This window comes from Drosophila erecta, unplaced genomic scaffold (assembly GCF_003286155.1).
Source record: "Drosophila erecta strain 14021-0224.00,06,07 unplaced genomic scaffold, DereRS2 tig00000021-arrow-pilon, whole genome shotgun sequence".
Classification (NCBI taxonomy): domain Eukaryota; kingdom Metazoa; phylum Arthropoda; class Insecta; order Diptera; family Drosophilidae; genus Drosophila; species Drosophila erecta.
Genome location: NW_020825198.1, coordinates 18,125,917 through 18,145,113, shown reverse-complemented (window position 1 = coordinate 18,145,113; position 19,197 = coordinate 18,125,917). Strand labels below are relative to the sequence as shown.

Genomic DNA, 19,197 nt, shown 5'->3' with positions numbered 1-19,197 from the left:
AAATCTCCAAGTCTGGGATGAAGAGGAAACAGAACTCTAGTGGCGGGGCAGTGGAAATCAATCTGGAGAGGATCCTTTCGGACCTTCTGGAGACTTTACATGGATTGGTACTATTAGTAACTAGTCGTAGAGGATTCGCTAAATCAGATTCTATATAAAATGGAATTATCTCATCTGTTTTAGCTGTTGTTTGGCGGTTCTGCTTCCCCGCGGGAAGGGCTGTTTACCATATCGTTTAGTTAATATACATATTAGATATATCTTGGACACATAGACATACACGCATATATGTACACATAGCACTATTAACGATAACATCATTGAAATAACATCCGATTTACATATTGATTTCCTTTCGCAGTTACAAGTTTAATTTGAAAACGCTTATCTAGATATTAAATGCTAAGTTTTGTTGTTTCTATCTTTGTAAGAGTAATGTAGAATTGTATTAGATATTTTCGCTTGGTTTCTGTTTAGTTTTGATTTTGTACTTCACTGTATCAAAAATGATATATCGGGTATATCTGTATTCGGATCTATGATTGCCTTTGAAGAGCTCCATTCATTTGATTAGTTTCAATTTGCAAAGCCTAGAGCATTTATAGTGGTTTTTATAAAGACAGAGAGTCGGCCTCGATTGACTCGAATCGATTGGTTGGATTGTTCAGATGCTAAAGAGTTTCGAATTTCTTCTGCTTTTTGTATCGTTGTTTCGGTTTGCGATCAGGTGAAAATTTCGTTTAGTTTTGCCTTGACAATGTTCAAGTTTGAGAGATTCTTGGCTAAAACATAATCAATAGTGTAAAATCAACCTAATTTACACAACGAAATGAATGCTGAATAAAATTTGGCAATTTGTTGCATAATATAGTTAGTTTCAGTTGTAAATTGTTTGTTTGTTTGTTTTCATTCGTTCGCTTTTCATGTTTTTTGTTTTGTTTGTTTAACTAAAGAAAATCAGCCTTTTCTTGCTATACACATTAAATACATATATCGTTAACAATAACCTAATGTATGATGTTATTTTGGGAAGCCACCGAAATCTCCAGAGATTTAACTGGCCAGATAAACACACCGGCCAGCTGGATCAGTAGCATTTCATTTAAATCTCTATAGATTTCTTCGGCACTCCCGCTCTTGTGTGTGGGTTTGAGTTGGAAGTATGTATACGTATTAAAAAATGGTTAGATCTTAACATAGTTATGGGCCGAGGCTTCCTGGGTGTGCTTAGCCTTCGGTTGAATGGGCTGTTGTCCTTGTTACAGCCGCGGCGGCTTGAAGCTCAGCGTGGTGCTGCACTCCATACCCACGTCCATTGCATCCGGCGTCGAGATGCCGCACTCGGCAATGGAGTTCCTCACGGATGGTGGCTGCTCGGCTCCCGGCAGAAGGCCCACCATCAGTAGGGGTTTGTTTAGCACCGGAACTCCGCCGGCCGATCCTGCAGCTGCTCCAGGATTTCCGGTCAACTGATCACTGCCCAGGCTATTGCTACTGTTGCTCTGACTATTGCCGCCGATCTGCTTCTCCTTGTTCCGCCGCAGCGAGGATCGATACTGGCGCGGCACATTGATGAGCAGCCGCCTGGTGGTGGGATTGTGGGTGGTGGTGGTGATGGCGCCCCCGAGGCTGGGATTGAGGCCAAGACTGGCGACCGGTCGTCGGGCTGCATACTGAATGGACTCGGCGCTGTTACTCAAACGGATGTTGCCAACTAAAATCGGGTGCGGACATAAGGTTGGGACAAAGAAAAAGAGGAGAAATAATATTGCTGATGAGTTCATTTGTTTCATTCGGAGGTCTGGGAGTAGAGCAAGTGAATGTTGGTGTTGGTTTGTGGTTGAGGCGCTTTCTTGATGTTATATGGCTTACTACTCTCGTTTGCTGTGGTTGTTGCTGCTGCTGACCGTCTCTGTGGGCGTTCCGACCACAACAACTCACAAAAACGTTAACAATTAGTGTACGAAATGTGGACAAAACACACAAAACTCGGGGTTAGTAGGCAAAATCGAACAACAACAAGTACAACACACGTAATTATGCATGTATCACATGTCGGGTGTATCGAGTGTAAAAACACACAAAAAACAACACAAAAAGCTTTCAACATATTTCGATTTCGGTTATACACAGTATAAATAAATAAAAAAGTTTATTGTTACAAAGCAAAATCATAAATGGATAAATGGGAGCAAAGTACAAAATACGAATAAATAACTAAATTATTTGACAGCTAAATCAAAAATAATACAAATTAAAAGGTACACTTAACAAAATTCCGATGGGCTGGTGGGGACAACACAGAAATCTTGGCCTATCATGCTTGGTTAGGGAAATTAATATTAGGTTGCGTATTCCGCTTTGATTCCATCTTAATACTTATGTGGGCATGATAAACACTTTGAGTTCCTTTCAACAACACGAAAATAAATAAAAAACTTAAACGTATGTATGTTTAGCATTAGTTGGACATGAGCAAAATTTATGATTGGATGCAATTGGTAGCTACAAAACACAAGACATTTCATTCCGATTGCTCAGCTCGCATTTGTTCACTGCGTTCTTCTTTTTTCGTCAAAACAAAAAGTCCAAAACATTGAAAACGACTGTGGCAAAGTTGTTGTTGTGGTTATTGTTGCTATTATTGTGGCCGCTCCTGTTGTGGCTGCTGCCCTGGCTCAGATCGGCGGAGGTCACGTCAAAGGATTGGTACAAGGACGAGCCCATGCTGCTGCGATGCTGCTGCTGCGGCGTCGAGTGCCGCAGCAGCAACATTGCCGCCTGCCTGGGCTCCACGTGATGCTGCAACTCTTGGGCCTGCAGGGTGTGCAAGCCACCGCCGTCCAGAGAGTCGCCATCGCTATCGGTGACCTCCACCAGTTGCTCCTCGCGCACAACGACAACAGGTGGCAGCCGGTTCAAGCATTGACTGGAGTAGTAGCATGTGCTGCTGAGCGGTTCGTGTAGATAGTTGGCCAGATCGTCGCCGAAATGAGTGTTGTTGGTGGTGAGCGTAGTTAGTCCAGCGTTATAACTACCCGAATTGACGTCCAGCAGCAGGCGACGTTGCTGCTGCTGCTGCTGTTGATGCTGATGCTGATGTTGCATGGGCGGTGGTCTTAGTAGACCCTTGGAATGTAATTGTTGCTGCTCCTGCTGTTGCTGCTGCTGCTGCTCCTTCTGCTGTCCGTAGCTATCCTCCGTATCCATCATATCGTCATAGTGTTGCTCCTGCTCCTGCTGCTGCTGCTGCTGCTGCTGCTGCCTGCGGTAAAAGTGATAGAGCAAGGCCGCCTGATTGCGTTCGCCCTCCGTTTGAGCCTGTCGCATGTCCCTGGTGCTGCCGCCGCCCAAATATCCAGCGGCTGCGGCCAAACAGCAATTGCTGCACGTGTCCGCCGGCAATTGCAGCGTGACCACCGCGTCCCGGGGACCCAGGAACCACTCGGAGCGGGTGCGCATGCGTGCGGTTTGGCGTTCATGGACCTAACACATTTTCCCATTTCGTATATGTTTCGACATGGCATTTATTGTTTGTTGGTTGATGTTGTTGTCGTGTGGTTGTAGTTGTTGGTGGAAAGACGAGGGGGGATTCAAAATTATCGCATTAGAGTTTTTGGCAATTGAAATTTGATTTTTAGCTAGCTGAAACTTTAGCTTGATTCACTTAATTTAAAAAATTGAAAAGCCAAATTAAAATCTTTGAAACAAAAAAAATGAAATTCACAAAAGAAAATGGGTTAACAAGATTATGTGATATATAAAATGCAGCAAAATCAGCGCAGTGGAAAAAAGTGCAAGACTATACAAAATGATGGAGAGAATATTACAGGGTATTCACCGCAAAATAAAGATGAAGAAAGAAAATCCTTAATCCAGCTTAACTTTACCACGAATACCCCAAATACTCTAAACAAGACCATTTTAATTAGGTATAGAAACATTCAGTGAAAAAACCGCCAACAAGCGCTTGATTGCTTATCTTGAGGTGGAAAGAACAACATTTAAATTCCGACAAAAATAAGATTAATTACAAATGCAGTTTTGGGTTTTCGGCTCGTGTTTTGTAGTATTCGCATGATGATGTTTTCGTATTCTCGTGTTTTCTTATTCTGCTTAACAACTAAATGTTATTTGGTTACGACTTAACTACCAACTATTATGCAAGGTGCAGCAAAGACATACAAACAAAACAGGCATGATAAAAGCAGGCATCTACGCTACATAGGACAGATAGCCAAGCGACAACGAATCAAAATTAAAATGGTGCACAGTTAACAATATTCGGGTAGCTTAGGGGTCTACAAATATGGTACAAAGTAACAATTACAACAAAATCAAAGGAAATTATGCCGGTAGCTTATGATACATTGGTTTAGTTATTTCCGATATGCCACCTTCACTTCAGTTTGTACAGCAAATGATAAGAGTGAGCACATAACACGAATTATAACTAGGTGTACATGGTGTGCTACATCTAGAGATAACTACTTTATATGTGGTGTCAAGAGTTTTTGAAAAGGCTGGTATACTTCTGCAATACTTATTCCAAGTTCTTTTTGTCCATAAGCGATTCTTTAGGATCCATAACATTCGTTTCTTATTAAGCTGCCTAACAGATACTTTTGATTAAAGCCAATCTAATAAAAACTGGCCTAGAATATGGCATTTCCTATTCCAGAGATAGAAAACACTGATTACTAATTTTAGGACACTTGAACTGCTGTCACTAATTCTATCCTTAGTATTTACAACTCCATTATCTTCTAGAACGAACTTATATCCAATTGCTATAAACTTCTCTTATTGCATTCGTATTTGGCAATCCCAATTTGTTAATTATAAAATACGCAATTTGTTGTTTAGGTTTATTTTGTTGCAACATTGTATAGCACTCGTTTTTTATTTAGTGAAAATAGGTCTTTGGGCATAGAAAATGTATTTATATAATGTTTTTATGTTTTTGTTGAAAAGGTTTCACATTTTGTTGTTTTCGTTTTTAGGCGTTTTCTTTTTTTTTCTTTTTTGCTTTGTTTGGTTTTTCTTTGTAAGAGAAGTTTGAACAAAAATAAAAATGGAAAAATAAAATTAAAATATAAACATACAATGTAAAATGAAAAGTATTCAATCAATTTTTGCTCCGTTTTAGTCCTTTTTTACAGAGTTTTGGTGAAGTATAATGATTTCTTCTTTTTTTTTGTACTTTTTGTACAGTTTGGGGGTGTAAAGGGTGTGAGGGCTTAGATTCTTCAAATTCTTAAGTCTTAATGTGTTGTTGATTGTTGTTTTTGTGTAAGTAGTAGTTGAGTTTCGTTGGCAGGCGCAAATTGATTTGTTAGACTATGAAAGTATTAGAAAAACTAGGCAAACATTTCCAAAATGAAACAAACTTGAGCAATTTGTTGTGTGATTCGAGTTAAGAGAGTCAAAGTAGAAGTGAGTGATAGAAAGATTAGGGTAGATAACATTTCCAATTGACAAAATTCAAACACAAGAAACAAAAGAAATTAAATTAAGGTATTACAAAAGGTTCAATTACAATAAATCAAAAATTCGCAACAGAAAATGGAAGAAATAAAAAGAGAAAACTTAAATACTAATATATTCTTGGTTCTTGATTCTTTTTCTTTTCCTGGAAAAAAGAAACCAAAACTTAAAAGAAATTCGAGCATTTGCAAAGGGGTTAGACCTAGGATCTATATAATAGATGGTACGTTCTACACAACGGTCGCAAGATCTCAAACGGAAATGCGTGAGCCCAGCAAGAAATCGTCCCTCACCTGTGGCAGATACGAGAGGCTCTTGGTGCTCTCCGCATATCGGTTGACGGCTCTCAGCTCCTCCATGGTCATGCCGCCCTCGGCGCCTCCTCCGTTACCGGCTCCCGAGCCTCCGTTGCCTCCTCCACCGCCGATAGAGCCAGTTGCTCCGGCGGAATTGGAGCTGCAGGAGCTGCTGTGCCGAATGCCCCGATTGCAGCGGCTGCACGTTCGCTGTTTGAGCTTGGGAGGCGTGGGATTGCCAACTCCTGGACCTGAAGCACCTCCTCCTGATACTCCCGCTGCTCCCGATCCCGTGCGCCTTTCCCCTCCGCCATCGAGACTCTTGGTTCCAGTGCGCAATCGCCTCTGATGATGGCTGCTGCTTGGCGGCGCCGGCTTCTTTTTATTCTGTCGATAGCGACGCTTCACAAACGTCATCTCATCCTCATCGTCGTCGTCGTCCTCATCGTAGTCCCGCTGGTGCTGAGGCGGCACCTGCTGCTGCTGTTGTTGTTGATAGTGGTGTGGCTGCTGGGCACGCTGCTTGTGGCGATAGATGCCACGACTTCCCTGCGGCGGAGCTATGCTACTGATCTCCAATTCGGCTCCAAAATCGTGAACGCCGTCCAGCTCATCGTTGTCCTCATCGTCGTCGGCATAGTCATCATAGTCGTAGTCCGTGGCATTGCCGTTGCCGTTGCCATTGCCATTGCCATTGCCATTCCGCTTCGCCGGCAACGGAGACGATGTCATGGCATAGATGCCGGGTCCCTCCAGCGAAACCGAGAGACGGGCGCAGCTCTCGATGAACGAGTGCTCGGGGGAAACACCCAGCGACAAGACACTGTTCTCCAACGCGGAACTGGAGCTGGTCAGCAATGCAGGCGTCGAGCGGGACTCCTCCTGGGCCACTAAATCAGGTCGGCAGGGGGTTAACAAATGCATTGGATGACTCGTCAGAATGAGAGGGGTGCAAACAACTACTGGGCATGCGGCACAAAGCTATAGAATGGGTGGTGCAGTGCGGGTGGGGCTAAAAGCTTATCTTTCCGGGACACCAGATGACCAAAGATGAGCTAATAAGGTATCAGATACATGTTTATCGATCGCATTTTCCCCCCACACCCACACACACACACAGACAGAAGTTAGATCGGACAGTGTGTAGAGTAAATAGAGGTGGAGATTCCAGAAGCAAAGCACAATAGAGTATGATTCTAGCTATATCTACGGATAGGTAAACACTTTTCAGGTACTCACGTAAGCCCCAACGCTCGCATTGGCACTGCAGCCAGGTCTTCTCCGCCTCCAAAGAATGTTGCACTGTGGGGAGAAGCGATAAAAACTTATTAGCAAGAGAATATGTGTGGAATTTTCATTGCTTCGACAGAAGACCGAACGCGAAGTTATTTAACCAATCAATAAATCGATTAAGGACACTCTCAATGGAATGAGTCAGCTTCTAAATAATTCATCGACAAATTAGTTTGTTAAGCAATACCTAGTTTAAGCATACGAGTAAATATTTGCTGTGCAGTAAATCTTCTGGCAGCATAAGCAAAGGAACGGATATCATTTCAAAAAGTACAAGTAATTTAAGTGACTATTTATGAACGTTATTATTTTCAAATTTAGATTGTTTACATTGATTCAATTATTTTAAATTCCTATTTAATGAATAAAAACTTTTATTCATATATTTTTAAACATACATTGATAGCAAAGTTATTCTGGGGAACTTTTCACATTCCCAGCGTATCTAAGTTAAATTTAAAAATCCACTTGCACCACTCACATGCGTATTTTTGTTGAGCCAACTTGCCACGTGGCGGTGGTGGATACTGAAAGCTGCATATCCACTCGTCCTGCACCTTGAGAATGCGTCCTGTGACGCGGGCGTAGTACTCGTAGTTGTCGCGCCCAAAGATGTCGTGTGTGGCAAACTTATCAATTATATTCTGCATGATCTTCGTAGAGACCTGTAAATCAAAAACCAGACATTAGAAACAGTTAATGTAATGCAGAGTTAACCGAGCTCACCTTGAACTTGAGCACATCCTCCATGCGGGCGGTTTTGCCATCGCTGACGCAGGATTGAAAGAAGCTGGGGGCCACGGAAACGCCCAGCGCCTCGCTGGTCATTCCGGTGGAGGCGTGGGCAGCATTGCTTGCGATAACCCGGAATGTGCCGAACAGTAAGACTAATAGATGCTGTGTGTATTTTGGCAGCGAACCGAAGAGTCTGCAAGGCAAAAAGAAAGGGGTTCTTTAGAAGAATGTCGGCACATTTATCTTAGAGAAAAAGAGTTTCTTATATTTCTGCGCTTCTTTATCTTTAAAAAGTTACTTTTATGGTTTTCAAGCAGTTCTAAGAGTTGATGATGAATAATCAGCCTTCGTTTGTTAACCCAATCATCTCCTCGTTTTTGATTGCTTGTATAGTGAGCCTGACACTCATTCCCATTCGGCATTGTAATTTTATTATCTTACAGAGTGGCAATCCTTTGCTGTACATATGTGGGCTAGATTGCAGATTTTATAAATATTGGTTGAGATCTGTTATCATAGCGAGATAAATCGTTGTCAGCTTTTTGAGCTGGCACAGCAATTGTTACTCATGCCATTTGTTGTTATTACCATTACAGAAGTGCACTGACTCATTCTCAAGTGAGCTCCTCTACTTTTGCCCGCCGCTTGTTACCCATCGAAATCATCGCCTGGCCGAGCGGAGCCGGCAAAGAAAGTCAGAGCAGCTCAGCTCAGCTCAGTTCAGCTCAGTTCAGCGCTGCGCTCCCCCGTTCACACTTTCATTTTGGCGTGCCTAATGATTTTTCGAAACAAATGGTTAAGCCAAGTCTGCGGGCCCCCAGCTGCAGCCGGGTGACTTTGGCCGGGGAAGAAGAAAAACTGGTTGGCAGCCTCCTAAGCGTCCACATTACACAACTCGATAGAGGTAGCCAACCAAAAAAAAAACAAAAAATAGATGGTAAAAGACCAAGCCAGCACCAAAAGCCAACATGAACCAAGCCAAACCAACCAGGCCAGCTATACGATGGAGAAAAAGAAAGAAATATAAGACTCAACCCAATCAATTAATGCTTTAAAAGCAACACTCGCAACACAACCATCTCTCCCCAGCTGGCGCTTAAAAAGTGAAAACTTCAAGATCCAACAATAAATTCAGGAGGAGATGGCGAAGTGGGGGCTAAGGCTAAAGTCGCTTGACAATGAACTATACTGTAATGCGATGGCTGTCTGGCTCTATTTTCATTTTCAGATGTGCTGTGAATTGCCCGAGAAGCAAGACTGGAAAACAGACTAGCCAGAGAAACGACAGCTTGGGACGATAAGTGTTGCATTTAGAATGAATATCTCAGTTGGAAAAGGGAGTGCAGCGATAGGGTTTTTCAAAGTATAAATGGAATATATTGAAATGTCTCCAGACTCAGTTAATTGAAGTGAAGAAATTAGCCAAGACGACTTCTACGACGATGGAGCCCGCATGAACTGTCACAAATGGAGAAATCCTAAGTGGCAAACTGAGAGGTGGGCACCTTAAATGCTGTAAATTACCCACACCAGTCATTAGACAAAACCGAGACCGAGCTGAGCAGGGGTTTCTTGGAACACCTAATGGTGCTAAACACGATAAAACAGAGATGCAAAACATATTTTTCCTGTCATTTAGCGAATAAATTGGTGAATAAATATTAGATCGTAACATAAATCATAGTCCTATTCGAACTGGCATCGAAACCTACTAAGGTTACTAAGGTTGGTCAAGGTTTCGACAGGTTCCCAGGTACATTAGTTCATTGATATCCCCCAATTTGTTTGCTGAAAACTACAGGCGAGTCAATAAGGCGATGTGAACAACCCATGCAATGCCACCAGACCCAACCCAAGCCAAGCAAACACTAGCAAGTAAAGCACCATTGCATTGTAAATAGAACCGGGAAAAACGTGGCGCCAAAAGCTATGGCCAAATTTAAAATAGAAGATAGGAAATAAAACCTTATCTTATCGATACACATTTGAAGTACACATGTTGCGGCTTCTTCGTGGCGAGCATCTGAACTCCTGGAGGCCAAAATAATAGGGGGCAACAGCTAATGATCACCTCGAACTCTTGGCCAAATGTCGTCCGATAACGATGATTATCAATTACTACGAGTATATAGTTAGTTGGTTTTTTGCTTGTTCTGGCGCCGGTTAACGCCCATAAAGCGGAATGCGTACAAATCGTTTATTAATTGCATTAATTACGTGGAATGCTGTTAAAAAAGCATAAACAACAACCGCAGAAACCACAGCAACTGAAAGCGGAACAAGTGTTTACGTCTGTTGATATTGGAGAGATAAGCAATATCATTGAACCGAGAGCCGCATTTCCGAGCCCTACGATCCCAAAATCCCCAAAAAGGCACCTCAATGGTGTGAGTAATTGCGGTTTATTGTTAACTTTATCATTTGATGATTTTTGCCTTTTTGTACCTTCGCTGCTTGGTGATTGATCGTCGGACCATTAGGGTCTATGGATTTCCTTATATAATCGCGTTGCGCATGCGGCGTATCAGTTCGTTTTTATACGCCACTACTCATTTACATAATCAATAGGCCAAACAGACAGAGCCACACAAATAAAGACAATAAAAAAACCGCCAAAAGCATTAGCATACACTTATTTCCACGAACCAGTGCTAAATAGTTTCCGAATTTGAAAATATTTAGCATTTGGCAGGCGTAGCTTCTGCGTATTGTTCATTGACAATCAGAAAACTCGTCATTTTATTTAGATGAATCATTTTCATTTATTGTTAACTTTGTTTTTTTGCCCTGCTGTTGGCTGCTTCGCTGGCTTTTTTTTCATTCATAAAAATGAAATATGTCGGACAATTTTTTATTCGCCTCTTTTTCTCTCGTTTTTTTTTTTTTTTTTTTGTATTTTGCCGCATTTGATTTGCTTTTGTAACAGTTTTTTATCACAATATTATATGTGTCTGCAGATACACATATGCGATTTGTTTTCAGTTCGTTACGTATGAGAAGTCTCGGAAGTTGAGGATGCGATGCCCTACAGAGAAACCAGTTTCCCGATATTCCCACAAACCCAAACCCAACGCTTTTGTGACACTTTCGAGAGGAGATCTCCAATCTCCATCTCGGTCGCGGTTTCAGTTGCTCCGAGTGAGTAAGTCAAGTGAGTGAATTATGCCGACTGTCGAGGTCTGTGTATGTGATAAGTGAAATATCACACACAAGATAATTGAGTTTTCTTTTACACATATGTACTTCAATGGTCTACATTAATGAACAAGTGCATAATATACTAGATGGAATTCAACTGAACGATAGCTTGGACATGCGGAATTATTCAGTTTTTTCTGAGGAATTTATAAGGAAGTGAAAAATTTGATTTGCGAGAAAGTCATCATTAGCTGGGCATAGATCATAAATAAGGCAAATATAATGCAATACTTATTTGAACGACTAAATAAAACAATACAATAAGTGTAGGTTAAGGAAAAGGTCCATAAATAACAATTCGTAATTGCAAATAGAAAGCAAGACATAAACAGTTGCTAAATGGGGTGTCAATAATTGTAAATTGAGATCGTGTAAACACAACCTTCTTTGAGTCGAAGCCAATTTAAAACGGAAGTTTAAGCTATTAAATATTTATTCCGAACATTAACTATAAAATATAAAAACATTCGCGTTTCCGCGCTACCATTCGAAATCCCATTTTCACGCATGAATGTTGGTCAGTTTTTATCTACAATGCAATCGTCTGAAGAGGCCTATAAAAATAACAATACGTGGATCAATGGATGTGGTCGCCTTCGCTAATGATTCATTTAGATTAGGTTGTAAACGAATAAGTTTTTTTCAGTCTGTTAGGAGCATTACGCAGCTCTGGGGTGAACAAAGAGCATCCAGTATCTAAAGGAACTACAAGTATAGAAAATGAGTGTGTATCTCTGGATCGCTTATCGCATCGGCAACATTTTTTGCCTACTAAGCAGGCCGGATCGGTCAGTTTTATAATTATGCTGTCCGTATCGCTCATATCTTGAAGCTTCCCTCTCTGTTTTTTCTGTATTTTTGCATCAGCATCAATATTCATTGCGACAAGCTCAATCTGCATCTTCTGTTCACTTCCACGCCCAAGATTCGCGACTGGAGAACCGGGTACACGGAAAAAATATGTTTATACTGATCTTAACTGAACACTAATACAATTTATACAATATGTCAGTAAATATCGTGTCATGTTAGGCATTTCCATTTGGATATATGACTTCCCCTAATTTAAAATGTCTTTTCAACTAACGACATGTTTCTCGAATGTTTTTTTGAATGTCTTCAGTACACATTCAGTTGAATGAAGTGGCTTTATGATCGCTCAACAGATGCGAAAACATAACCGCATCGGCAGCAAGTTTTTTATGGCTGTTGGTCGGCAGAATACAAAAGACAAAACGTCATAATAACGAACCAAGGAAACGCAATACTCCAACACCAGCCCACCAAGTGCACGATGATAAAAAGCAGTTTACAACATACATATACTAAGTGCAAACATCACGACATGCGACGGATGATGACTATGACCCACCAACCAACCTAAAGACAATGCCCTGAATACACTCGACATCCCATTGTTTGTTTCTATCGCGGTGATCCATTATGAACATCAGATAATACATTTACTTCTACTCTGATGTAAGAATTTTACCAGAAGGTTGTAATAAAAGTTAATCTGTGCTATATACACTGTACTTCACTGTGATCGGAAAAAAACGACTGAAAATACAAATTTTAGGTAGTTTTGAAAGTTTATATGTACTTAGGAGTGGAAAAAACAAAACCGAAATTGTATGTTGACAGCAGGTAAGAAATCTGCACCTCCTATAACTCTACCTTCTATAAAACTGAATCGTTTTGGGGTGAGCTCTACCTACCAACTGCTCCTTCTCTACTGCCAATTGTTGAAAAACAAAGATAAGCATTTAACAAACAAAAACAACATATTATCAAAAGTTAAAGACGTGGCAAAGTATTGGTACAACCCCCAAGGAAATCAATTCCCTGATGACCAGTGTATATCCGCCATATGTTTTAGTGGCTGCATCTGCAATGTTTTGTTGTTCGGCGTTCAACGTTCAGGGCGATTCGCTGAGCACTGAGGGAAAAGTGCGAACCCAAGAGAACCCTTGAAGAAAAGAAACACCTACCGAGCGGTTCACTGACGTAAATTTCCACGCTTTTCGCCTGTTTATATGTACATTTTTTTTGCGCTCGTTTTATTTAACATTTATTGGTTTTGTTTGCCATTGTTGTTTATTCACGTCGGCGGCAGTTTCGAGTTTTTATTTATGCAAAGTCAAAGTCAAATGGATACTCCTGAGGTGGCAGTCGATAAAACAAAGACAGAATTAGCCAACCCATTGAGGTATTTGCTGCTCTACCTCGAATTCTACAACAAATAGTAGATTTCCACAATAAAATTATACTATAATATACAGATTTGGTTGCAATAAACTTTCATGGTTAAACTTTAATGCGCCAAAGTTTAAAATATTTACAAAATTTCCACAATATTCATATCAATTTAAATTCTGAATTATCTTAGTTGTATTTTTAAGATATAACAATCTACCCAAAGATAGGAAACGTCAAGTAAAATGTTGGTTTACCATTTTGCTTTTGTGAGTACAATTTTGTGGGATTTTTCAGAAATCACAAATTGTAAAGAATTAGATTCGCATCCGTAGAACTTTTGTTTTAAGCAACCCCGACCGAAAAACCGATATAAAAAGAGCGAAAACAATGCGACGCTTGTGAATAACCATATATGTATAATAATAATCAGGAAGCAAAACCATGGTCGTCTGGAAGTGGGCGATGGAAGGGAAGAGTGGAAAGGGAGGGGCCCTTCCAGACGTCGGATGACGACGACGGCTTATCGACTTATAGACAAGAACGTTGTTGTTTTTGCAGTTGTTGTTGTTATTGTTGGTAATGCCATTTGGGACAATGCGGCTTTGTCGTTTTTGCACTGCAGTCTTTGCCATTTGTTTGTCTAGTCCAACAAAAGCGGGTAGGAATTTTCATTTATTCCTCGGCTCCTCGCTCATTTCTGCACTTATCAGTATTCGCAGCAGACAGTTTTCCCTGGGCCATCAGCAATTGTCCACCAGGCAATTGTGTAAATAGCCTATTAACTATTTATGGCCAAAGACTAAGAAGGAGAGGAATCATAAGGATAGGGAATATAGAGATTAAAGCAAAGAGAGAAAGAGCAGCTGGAAAAAACAGCCAATCGGGCGGAACATTTAATTTAGGATCGAATTCTGAACAATTGTGAAAGTTTTGTAAAAAGAAACTATAACAATACAGTGCAAAGTCTCTGAACAAATATTTACTGAAAGCATCCTTGCAATGGTAAATATACATATGTACCATAAGATAATATTTGGAATTTGTTTTTTAAACCCTGCTCTCTTTGATAATATCATATCAATGCACTGAAATCCTTAGCAAATAGTGTTCAATTGGCATTGAAATAAAGCGGAAAGATTATAACATACACAGATGTTTTCATCTATTATTTTATAAATTTCTACGTACACGTTCTAATTTGTAACAAGAGGTTTTTCCAGGCTCTACAGAAGTTTAAGTTAATTACTTGGTTAGGTGTTTTTAGAAGTGCATTGATTTTCTCCTAACTGGGGGTAATGAACAATAATAATATATCCTTTAATTTAATTAGCCATTAAATACATGTTACTTTAAGTAAAGTAAATACTTAGGTCAAATTGTATCTCATTCCAGAGCTTGAAAATCGAGGAGTTTGACAACTGTACAGATATAAGTCAAACGGAAGAGCAACAGGCGTTGGAAAAAGCTTGCGAAAGCTCTTTTTCAGCAAGGCAACAAGTTGCGAATAACAGGACTCACGGCAGAGAGCGCCAAAACGGGAAAAGCGTGGACGGGCGACAGAGAAAGCACTAGTACCACTCTCTTCCAGCAGCTGCTTTCTCGGTTTTTTCTTTTCGTCCATCCGCTGTGTTTGTAATTTACACAAAACAAAACGGCAAGAAAAACAATACACAATTCATTTGCACAAACGTACGTTTGTATGTACGTACGATTGTGGATATTTTTGGACTATTGCAAAAACGTGCAACAATGACGTCGATCCGCTGCAATAATAGTGGCAGCAACAACAACAGCAAAAAGGCCAGCAGCTGGAAAATACACAAATACAAAAACGATGTGCCAACTGATGGAATTAAACACTATCTGCGCCTCTCTCCTCACGTCTCCTCTCCACACTCTCTTCCTATTTTTGCGTTTACTTTTAATTGATACAAAGTTTCCAACGCGTGTCTATTTTTAAAGGTGTTGCTGTTGTTGTTCCTTTCGGCAGAGGCGCTATTTTCGCGCATTTTGTTTGATTTGATTCGATTGTGATTGCCCAATGTTTTTGTTGTAGCTCTGGCAGTTGTTGTAATTGCTGTTGCTCCTCTTGTTGTTCTTGTTGCTGTTTCTGCTGCTGCTGCTGCTGCTGTTGCGCCTTCCCCCAAAAAGTAAATAAACAAAAGTAGCCAACGCCGCAGCAGCAACAACAATTACAACAAATGTGTATATAATTGTACAGGTTTGAAAAGTTTACACACACGCACAGCAGCAGTCAAGAAAATAGTACAATGAACAAAACTTAACAATGTTCGGTCTGAATATCAACTTACGATGCTAACTGTTTATGTAATTTATTTAAATACTTTTGTAAAATGTTGAGTCACGTAATTAGCTTAAATATGATATCACTACTGCATAGCAGTTGTCCAATTTAAAATCTATTTAAAATAAACCTTTCTTTAATAATGTTCATAGTTTTATGAACTACTGAATCTTCTCAATGGACACTTCAAACCAATTCCGACTATTAATTTTTATTTAGTTAAACCCACTGCTATTAGCTCAACCCCTGCTGTAGAGAAACACACAGGTTGCCAAACTGAAAATTTACGTTTTCCAATCCTTTCGCTTTTCCCACCCGAAGAGCGCTTCCCGCCAAATGAAATAATTTGGCGGTCGATTTCTACGCATGTAGAAGTTTTAAATTTATGTTTTATTGCTGACGTTATTTGTTTACACGCACATTCGGCGTTTAGCGATCGCCGTTTCAGTGTTCAGTGATCAGTGTTCAGTGTTTAGTGTTCGGCATTTAATGTAACCAATGGATCTGCTGACGCAGAAGCATCTACCATCCGTGTATCCCATCGTACCCCATATCCATCTCAATCAGATACTGAGTGTTTGGCAAATTAGGCAAACGCCAGTGGAAGCCCAAACAGACAAATCATTTCGGCCCGTCAATTGCAATCGATCGGCTATAAATGTTCGATTTCTTAATTACAGGCAGGCCTCTCAGTTAAAGAAGAAATTGCAGCGGCTAAGTATTTCGTTTACTTTTAATTGAGCCCGCGTTCGTGGGCTGGTTTCTTTGTGATGTGTTGGCCCACGCTTTATGCTCTAATTCAGATGGTTAGAAATCGATTGCAACAAAAGGAAAAACAACAAACGACCAAGTGGCCAAATGGGCAAATGGGCAAACAACGGCAGAGAGTTAACCAAAAGCGAGTCAAGAAATCCAAGCTTAACCCTTTCAGCGGCTTCTGTTTACATTTCCAATCCCAAGTTTCTTAAAGTCCATACAAGGCTGCACAGTGAATCAGCGAAAATCGGAAAGCGAATTAATTATATATACATATACAGTCGGAATTCTATAAGCTTTACTTTGCTGAGTTATCTGCAGATCAATGAATGCTTTGTAGGAATTTAAAGGATTGATTCATTCAACTCGACGTACTTCTGAAGAAGTACGCCTTCTGTATCGGAATTTAAGCAATTTTCATGAACAGCAAGATAAGATCTATTGTTTGATTAAATTTAAGGTTTAGTATATTTGTAAGTAACAAAAAGCCTCTATTATTATATATGATATTATATTACATTAACGTATATTTTATCTCAGGGAAACCAACCATATGTTGGTTCAATATTTGCAAGTAATACTGTTTACTATAAAACCAAACATCCACTGCTTGTTTTTTCTGCTGCCGCACAAATTATGCAAATTGCCTGGCATATCTAAGGGTTAAGCGAACGCTTAACGCTCAAGTGAAAATTGGTGAAAATCCACACAAATGTGTCAACAAGTGGCGAGAAACAACAACAAGAACAGCACCGATTTAACAACAACAAGAGTAGAGGCAGCAAAACAACAAGAGGCTGGCTTTCCAGTGAATTAACTCCCCCTGAAGATTCTTGGGGCTGCAACAACCGAATCTACATCTATATCTATATATGTACATCTAAGATCCGGTTCAGCAAGTTTACCGCAAGCTAGTTACACTACAACAAAAAGCAAACGTCTATGTGTGCGCCGCACAACCGAGGCCACAAAAATAGTAGCTGAGAAAAACATTGGTTTACTTGAAAGGATCTGCAAGTGCGTTACAAACTTGTAAAATTATAAATACAAAAAATAAATCTCAGGAAAGTAGCATGTAAATAAATTCTTGTAATCCGGCACACGACCTGAATACTAATGTTCCAAGTAATTGGTAATACCATTTTGAATAAGAAATCGCAGGTATTTACTTGCATACTTGTCTAGCATTAATTCATGGTATTGTGGAACGCTTATGTTTGGTCAGAAACATTAGAATTTATGACCAGTAATGGTTTCCAAAGAAGAACCTATAAAATGTCTAAATTTATACATTCTAAAGACGTTGCCAAATTTATAGTGACTCCCATGACATTTAATTATCGAAATGTACGAATTTTTATTTTTATTTCATTTAAACATTGAATTAGTCCCTGATATACATATGTACATATGACGGTTTTCACTGCTGAGATTACTGACCGCTTGCTTAATAACTATTTCAAATTCTTTAAGCATTACAGATTGACTTTCAACAACATATATGTTTTTTGAATGGGTGAATCATTCGCCTATCGAATTGATATTTACTGAATTAAAAAATTCTTGTTTATACGTCCCTAAAACAAAGGCTTGTTTTCGATTTTTCTTATCAATCAAATTCCGCACTTGCTGAATCAGTGTAAATCTCATTACAGATTTACTTTATTTATGTATATTTATAATTTATATTTATGAATAAGAATATGAGTATATGAATTTTGCAGTAGCTGATACTATCTTCGCGACCCCCATTCTTTTGGGTTGCCCCAGCGGCAGGCCCCACCTTCTTGCCACTCACCTGTGCAGTCGCTCCGTTTGCTCGGCTTCGTTTTGCAGATCGTTGATGGCGAACAGCTCCATCTCGCCGCTGCGCCCGAATATTCCATTGGGGATCTTGCGCAGGAACTTCTTGAGCACACTGGCGATGGTGAACACCGAATAGTTGTCCACGTTTACCAGCCGACCAGCCTGCAGGAAGTGTATGAGCTTCTTCATGGCGCCCTGGTGTCCGGGGGCGCGGAATACATCGCGGCGGTTCGGCGACTCCTTGTTCAGCTTGAGGATCAGGACGAGCAGTGGCCCGGGAATGTTGTTGTTGTGCTTGCACACCTCCTCCAGCGGCACACCGAATTTGACCTTTTCGAGGCGGTACGGGTAGGCGGGGGCGGTGGCGGGGTGGCCGCAGGAGGTCACCACGTTGCCCAAATCCGCGGCGCGCCTATGGACGCGTTCTGCCCAGCTGGACATGGTTTTTCTGCCTGCCTGCTGCCTGTGTATGTTTGCGTGTGTGTGTGTGCGTTTATGTATGTGCTGGCGAGTTTTTCAGCGAGCAGAGGAAAATGTGCTCGGCAGATTTTATGGTTTTATGCTGGCCACAAACATGTTCACTTGGCTGGAATGCTAAATTGTTCGCCTGCCCAATATTCGGAAATTGTTGTTCAGATTTTTACTATTTCTGACTCCCTTTTTCGCGTCGCAGCCCTAGTTTTCAGTTCCAGCCCAAAAAGAGCAGCTTGGAAAAGCCAGCTTTGATTAAAAAATCGCCACCACTCCTGCTGTATGCATTTTTTCTTCTCTTCTTTCGCGTCTCTCTTTTCCACTGCGTTTCTCCGTTTCTCCGTTTCTTTTGCGCTTTTCTTCTTTTTGGCCAACGCCTCGGAGCTTTGCTTTGCCTTTGCTTGCTTCTGGCCCCTTCGCTTGCTGAATTAAACGCCCGACTATCGCATTTCGTTTGGGTTTGTTGAAAACGCGGCGTTTGGCGTCACTTTCGGTTAGTTAAGCACTAGTTTAGTTGTGTTATTTCGGGGAGTGTTTAATTATTTTGTTGCGTTCGCCCGCACGCACGACTTTTTTCGCTGTATATTGAAAACGGAGTGTGACCATCCGGCGGTAGCTGCGGAATACCTTTAGGCTCAGCGCGTCGTGCTA

At 40.7% G+C, this 19,197-nt stretch overlaps 1 protein-coding gene across 6 annotated transcripts; it reads right to left on the bottom strand.

The window, feature by feature from the left end:
* Nucleotides 1-317: 317 nt before the first annotated feature.
* Nucleotides 318-19,183, bottom strand: LOC6544111 (rho GTPase-activating protein 20). Of its 6 annotated transcripts, XM_015158553.2 has the most exons (7): nucleotides 18,068-19,183; nucleotides 7,803-8,004; nucleotides 7,558-7,741; nucleotides 7,023-7,085; nucleotides 5,781-6,673; nucleotides 3,039-3,486; nucleotides 318-1,714 (listed from the first exon to the last, which is right to left on the bottom strand). In XM_015158553.2, exons 1-7 carry the CDS (start codon nucleotides 18,514-18,516, stop codon nucleotides 1,260-1,262), a joined length of 2,694 nt encoding a protein of 897 aa, XP_015014039.1. In that variant the 5' UTR covers nucleotides 18,517-19,183; the 3' UTR covers nucleotides 318-1,259. The 6 variants fall into 6 exon arrangements, with proteins under 6 accessions (XP_015014039.1, XP_015014037.1, XP_015014036.1 ...); XM_015158550.2 differs by lacking the exon at nucleotides 3,039-3,486 and having other exon boundaries at nucleotides 1,594-1,714; XM_015158552.2 differs by lacking the exon at nucleotides 318-1,714 and having other exon boundaries at nucleotides 2,140-3,486.
* Nucleotides 19,184-19,197: the final 14 nt, after the last annotated feature.

Coding starts and splice junctions, on each gene's coding strand:
- LOC6544111 (XM_015158552.2), bottom strand. CDS start 18,516: ATGTCCAGCTGGGCAGAACGCGTCCATAGGCGCGCCGCGGATTTGGGC. Junction 8,005..18,067: donor CAAACGGAGCGACTGCACAG/GTGAGTGGCAAG, acceptor TTTGCCTTGCAG/ACTCTTCGGTTCGCTGCCAA. Junction 7,086..7,557: donor GGCTCAACAAAAATACGCAT/GTGAGTGGTGCA, acceptor TTCTCCCCACAG/TGCAACATTCTTTGGAGGCG.